Raw genomic sequence first — 6,000 nt, 5'->3', positions numbered from 1 at the left:
ATCAACCCTCCAAGTGCTTCTAATATGCAATTCTCTTGTAACATCTGGGAGCCTTCAACCAAACATAGCCATCTCAACACCCACAGGTTCCACTGAATGTCTCAGCTTGTGTTCTCCCTAATTGTCTGAAAACTGTAGAATAATAACTACATAGATAGGGTTAGAGCTTTAACTGGGTGAACTGGATGAAAAGTATGACAGGAATTAGAGAATACAACTGAGGGATTCTCATGACCTCTTGTTCCTCCCCCCTCTCTCTGACTGCAACACATTGGAATTTTTCACTCAGAAAGAAGAACAGCATACACTGTCTAATTCCATAACCAAATCACTTTGTCTTAAGATGACACTGTGGTTACCAAGTAGCAGTAATGTCATTCATCTGCAACATCATTCACATGCCTCATGAACACATGGAAAGTGGTTAAGGTTATCAATAATCTTACAGTACTTATGTATTAAAAACACATATCAACATATCTGTTCTCCTCAAGAATGAATCAATATGTTTAGAGAAATTTTAGGCAGTATAATAAAAGAAAAAAAGAGCTCATAAAAATATTTATATACTGACAAATTAAAACCAATAGAGAGGTGAAAAAATCACCTAAGCATTCCTCAGGCAGTTATTTCCTGGAATACTGAGAATAACTAGGAAGGCAAAGCAAACCTCCAAATTCAATAACAAGGGTTACTAGGAATGCTCAAGATGCTGTCTATATCCGAAATGTATAATCCCAGCTGGAAACAGAGCTCTCAGTATTAGTCTAACTTTGGAGTAAGTAAAACTAGAACTGTATCCACTGGAGGATAAGTGATGATTAAACATTTGGAAGCTTCATCAGGTAAAGAATAGGAATCCAAAGATTAGAAAAGATAGAAAGTAAATGATAACCTTGTCTAAGAAGTATTAAACTTTCAAAAGAAAGAATGGGTCTTTTGGACCAGGAAGAAGCAAGCAAGAAACATGAAGGCAAACCTGAGATGCCAAATGGTCTCATACTGGTCTGCATCATTTCAGACTAGACTTACCCCAGATGTGGTCCTTCAAGTTATTAAAATGTTGTCAAAATATGTTGAAGTCAACTAACTATCTGAATAGGAGAACAACTAGTTAGATGGGTTAAGAAAAGAATTAGTGAATGAAGTTGCTTCTAAAAACCTATCCGAAGTTTTTTGAAGTGGCCTTTTAGAGGACTAAAAAGTAATACAGATATCAGAAATAACCCTGGAAATTATAATTCAATAAGTCCTCTTTATCTAAAACCATTTAAAAACTATAAACCATTTTAGCTAAACCATTTAAAATTACCATAAGATGTAAACCACCTATTCTTATACAACTGTGCAGTTTGCGCTATAGAACATGTATGGAGATTAACCCTTCTAAATGTGGATGTGTACATTTGTGTGCTCACAGTAATAATTTGAAATCTGTAAGAACTCAGCAGCTCTTTTGTGAACTCCAGCAGTCCTTACCCATTTCAGCTGTGGCTGTCTGAACCACAGTTGTTTTCTTGGTGTTCCTGTAATGAGAAAGGAATTTATTTTCCCGTATATGGGCTGAGATAACAGCTTTGCCATACAGAGCTGACTATTCACAGAAACTTTTCATTTGTAAATGTAGCATACTCTGCTGTGGTATTCTAAATTTTCTATTTCTAAGCTGATTTTTGTGAACTTGTCAAATTGGAACTGCTTTCCGCTCTGCTAGTAAAACCACTCAGTTTTTCAGTTCATCCTCTTCTGCTTCTTAGCATAATTCTCTTTCTCTTAGGGTCTGTATGGCAGTTCCAATTAAACTGCACTACCCTAAATACTTTTTCTCACTCTTGAAATATGTTTTTGTTTTGTTTTTTTTTATTTCCAGCAGAGTAGTTATGAAAACACTGAACAAAAGTAAAAACTTGCTTGATTCTATTTAAAAAGGAGAGGCAACAACAACAGCCAAGAAAATCTACTAGATGGTTCTTTTAATAAATACATTAAAGTTTCTTTTATTTTTCTCCATTTTTAGTGACTAACATAACAAAAACTTTCAGACCATCAAACCAGTTTTCACAATCTGCCATAAATTCGCATTTCACAGAAATAATCCTGACAAGCACTAATAGATGAACGTTGTTGGTGCAATAATAAAACAATATAAGGCATATTTACACCATCCTTACATACAGAAAGAACACTGTACACACAAAAAAATCACAGATCCAGAACAAAGTAAATTCAATCCTTTAGACATTTTACGTTTATAGGCTTGGTATCAAACAAGTAATTCTCCAAGCAACAGACAACCTCTTGCTCTTGTGTGATTTATTTGTAATATTGTGCTCATGCAAAACAGGTATTTGATTTATTGCATTAACATTGAGAGAATGTTGGGAATTAGTTCCAAACCCAGTTCAATTGAATTTTAAACCCTGTTTTTCTTCATCCTTAGTAAGTCTGAGTCATTTTTAATGGTGACATAAAATGAGATGTTAACTGATGATTGAGATTGTTATTTGTTATGTTCCAAAATAATAATGAAGCTCAACAAACTGTGGTTCAAAAACCATCTTTCTTGACCATGCAATTTTTTCTTTGCTATTATGAAGTGGTTTAGATGAGACACCTTTTGCATTTTTAAAGTTTCTATCTTTATATATATATATATATATATTTAAAGAAAAACATGTACTATCCAACATCCACTGTTCACAGAAAGAAATAAGCAGCAGGAATAGCTCTGGTGGCAGAGTTGGCCAGGAGGAGGAGGACATCAGTAAGAGGCAATGTAACAAATATCAAATGCCTCAGAGATACGTCAGGAAACAGTTGATTACTATAACCCATATTTCTGTAAGAGTTCAGACTGCCAGGGACGTTTGCGCTCCGGGAAGTAATCTGGAATGTGGATTTTTTTAAAATCTTGAATACATTTTCTCATTTCTTCCTCAATGCTCAGCTTCTCACACACCTTCTTTTTGGAAAGGTTTGTTTCTCTGGACTTGCTAATGAGAGTTTGAAAGAGTTCACTGTTCCTGCGTTTGTCTGGCGCTGGCATCCACTGCACCGGGGCCTTCTTGGACGGGCGATCCAACGTCAGAGTGTTGGGCTGGTGGGCTGTGGATGGCTGAGTGCTGGTGGCGTTTTCTTGAGGGGTGCTCGCTTCCGAGTGGCTGTCACAGCTCGAGGTGGACAGCTCGTTACAGGAAGTCCCACTTTCACTGCCCTTGTCCAAAACTTTGTCGTGCTTCCTTTCTTCGTGGTCTTGTTTGGGGGAAACGGTTCGCTGTGGGGGCCCTAAGAAAAAGCAGGAGAGAAAAAGTATTGAGCAAGCACTGCTTTACACATAAAACTGATCAGATACCATTTAGAAAAACATGATTCAGAGTCTCAGCTGGCAAAAGTTATTCTCATTTCCTAGTAGGCAACAAAAACTATACCCAACTGGTAAACAAATCGAAGGTCTGGTCCTCAAAATTCTCACTCCTAAAAATGTTTACAGCAAGAATACTTTCACTGCCTGCCTCAGAATCCAGGTAACGAAGCATGCACGATGCTCACAAATTAGCTGCACTGGAAATCTTTGCACACAAGTTTAAATGAACTAGTTTGCTATTACACTGCAAGAAGTTTATTGTGATAAATTAGATTCGGTTGTATAAGGGAAATACTACTGTACAATTTGCAAGCTCTTCACTTGAATAAAAATATTCCAAGGACTTTGATTTTAATTTTTTTTGGAAGCTCTTAATTCACTTTGCCTGAACAGTCGACTGATACTGTGCTCTGCAGATGTCAAGTCTGCAGAAGCTCTAGACAGAAAAAGGAGTATTAAACCTAGGATAACGGAGAGATCACTCACTGCTGACAGAGTCTTTAGGGTTTTGGGGTTTTTTATCCTGTAATGATCTCACTGCACTTCTTACTGTCAGTTGTTACCCAGACTTGGTGCAAGCTCAGAATTCAGCTGTACACCTCCTGCTGCACAGGCTGGCAGGGAAAAGGAGGTTATGAAGTTACTTGGGTAAAGAGGCACTCTGCCATGGCAGGGGGAGCAGACCACCAGCCTCTTGGCAGGCACTGCTCAGCAATTTACATGCATGAAAATCAGATCTAGGCTCTTATTCCCTCCATATATAATTTCTGTTTTGAAGTCTTATGCAGAATATTAATGTGAAAAATAAGTGGTAGCCACTAAATCTGTACAAACATTTTCAGTTTTGAAGACTTATTTGAAAACTCCAGCTGTGAAGTGAAATGATGCTATGCTGACATCATATAAACGTCACAATCTTAATTTAGGACACTATCTAAAAATGACAGAAATATCTATGGAATTTAAGGAGTTTTGAAATGGACTGAAGTATTCACTAAAGGGAAAAAATTCAAAGATATCCAAGGATCTAAATGAAAACAGAGTGGGGATTTAGTGGCAGTTGTGTTTTTCCTACAAATCCTAAAGGCTTCCAAACAGGTTGGGTATGTAAATATCTTTTGAAAACTAGGTTATCCCTACAGCTTATCCAGACACCAGCATCAGTTTACTGCCATTGCCAGTACCAAAACTCAGAGTATGACAGTTCTACCTCGGGTCACTGGGACAGATTTGCAAGATTTTTGATTCACTTAGCATTTTGTTGCTCAGAATTACAAATAAAAAATGCAATTACAATTACAAAAAATGCAGAAGCAACATGAACACCCCAGTGGTCTTTTTGACAGTGCAGTTTTGTGACTCAAAGGAACATAAGAAGATTGCAGTATTTTATATGAGATGGGAAAAAACAAAAGGAAGCAACACACAGAAGAAAAGAAAGATTAGTCAAACAATAGCAGCATTCAACAACCTGCTTTTCTTTTGTTTTAAACAGCATCTCAGGATGCTGTGTCCCATTTCCGTAGTCCATCTAGAGAAACCCATGAATAATCAAGAGTCAGAGATAACAATCCTATAGGGCTTGTACTTACATTATGCAGAGTGAAAAACAGAAGCAATTTTCTACTTCATTATATTCAACCCAAATATTTAACACATGGCTGCAGTGATTTCCCTCCTTCTTCTCTTTCATAAGTTTGTTCACCTTCTTAAATAGATTTACATGCCTTCCTTCTATTGTTGTATCTAGCACTTCATTTCATACCTCAAATGATTCTATGAATATGCTAAATTGAGAGTCAGCTGGCATTATTGAACTACTCTGGCTTTGCAACATGCAATTATCAAACTGAGTCGTTAATCAGACAGTGATTTCAGTATTGTTACTCTGATTTTCAGTAACATGATTAACATCAATATCTAATCTAGTTTACAATCTCGGCTTCTTCAAATATAACAACACACTCTATGACTAAGAAACTAAAGCTTTTTGTTTGCAGTACTCAGTAGTTCTCAAATCTCTTTCCTGCCCATTTCTTTTGATGCAACTTCATATATCAAGATGGTATTTCTTGTTGGTTGCTTTGTACTTAGTTCTTTATTGGTACTCCTTGCTTCTCATGGGCTCAAACCCGCAATGTACTAAGGACCTATTTCAGAAAAGCACATTGAAATACACCTTCAAGAATATAAAAAAGATCCATTTCCTGCTATAAGATTATTCAGGAGCATGACAGTAGGTAGGTATTTAAATACTTTTTTGGATACAGCCCTGAGGTTTCAGTACCTTAGAGCACTGAGTGCCGTATGCTCCACTGAATTGCCTAAATTCACAATGACTTGAATCAAAACACAAGTTTCTCCCACATCTCTCCTTTTAAAAATTAACAAATCCTCCCTCACAAAGAATTCTTTATATACCTATGCACTGCTTTCTCAGTAGTGTGTTATTAACAGAAGCAACAGTTCTGCTAGAGGGGAGGTTTTCCTCACAGTGATTTCTGCCTGCTGAAACCCAATAGAATTTTAAAATATATACAGAAGGATCTACAAAAGATTTGAATTTTGTTGAATTTTCAACACCAGGGATTACTAGATAAATTTAGCTACATTTCTAATTAAAAAAACATCTAGTT

At 36.6% G+C, this 6,000-nt stretch overlaps 1 protein-coding gene across 1 annotated transcript in view; it reads right to left on the bottom strand.

Annotated features, from left to right (window-relative positions):
* Window positions 1-2,054: 2,054 nt before the first annotated feature.
* The window catches only part of KCTD8 (potassium channel tetramerization domain containing 8), a 90,159-nt gene continuing 86,213 nt past the window's right edge, over window positions 2,055-6,000 (bottom strand). Inside the window, exon 2 of the mRNA XM_058804034.1 lies at window positions 2,055-3,285. Coding sequence (XP_058660017.1) covers window positions 2,825-3,285 — 461 coding nt within the window. The 3' untranslated portion in view covers window positions 2,055-2,824. The remainder of the gene's footprint in view (window positions 3,286-6,000) is intronic.

This window comes from Ammospiza caudacuta, chromosome 4, assembly GCF_027887145.1.
Source record: "Ammospiza caudacuta isolate bAmmCau1 chromosome 4, bAmmCau1.pri, whole genome shotgun sequence".
Lineage (NCBI taxonomy): Eukaryota > Metazoa > Chordata > Aves > Passeriformes > Passerellidae > Ammospiza > Ammospiza caudacuta.
This window is presented reverse-complemented; position numbering and strand designations above follow the sequence as displayed.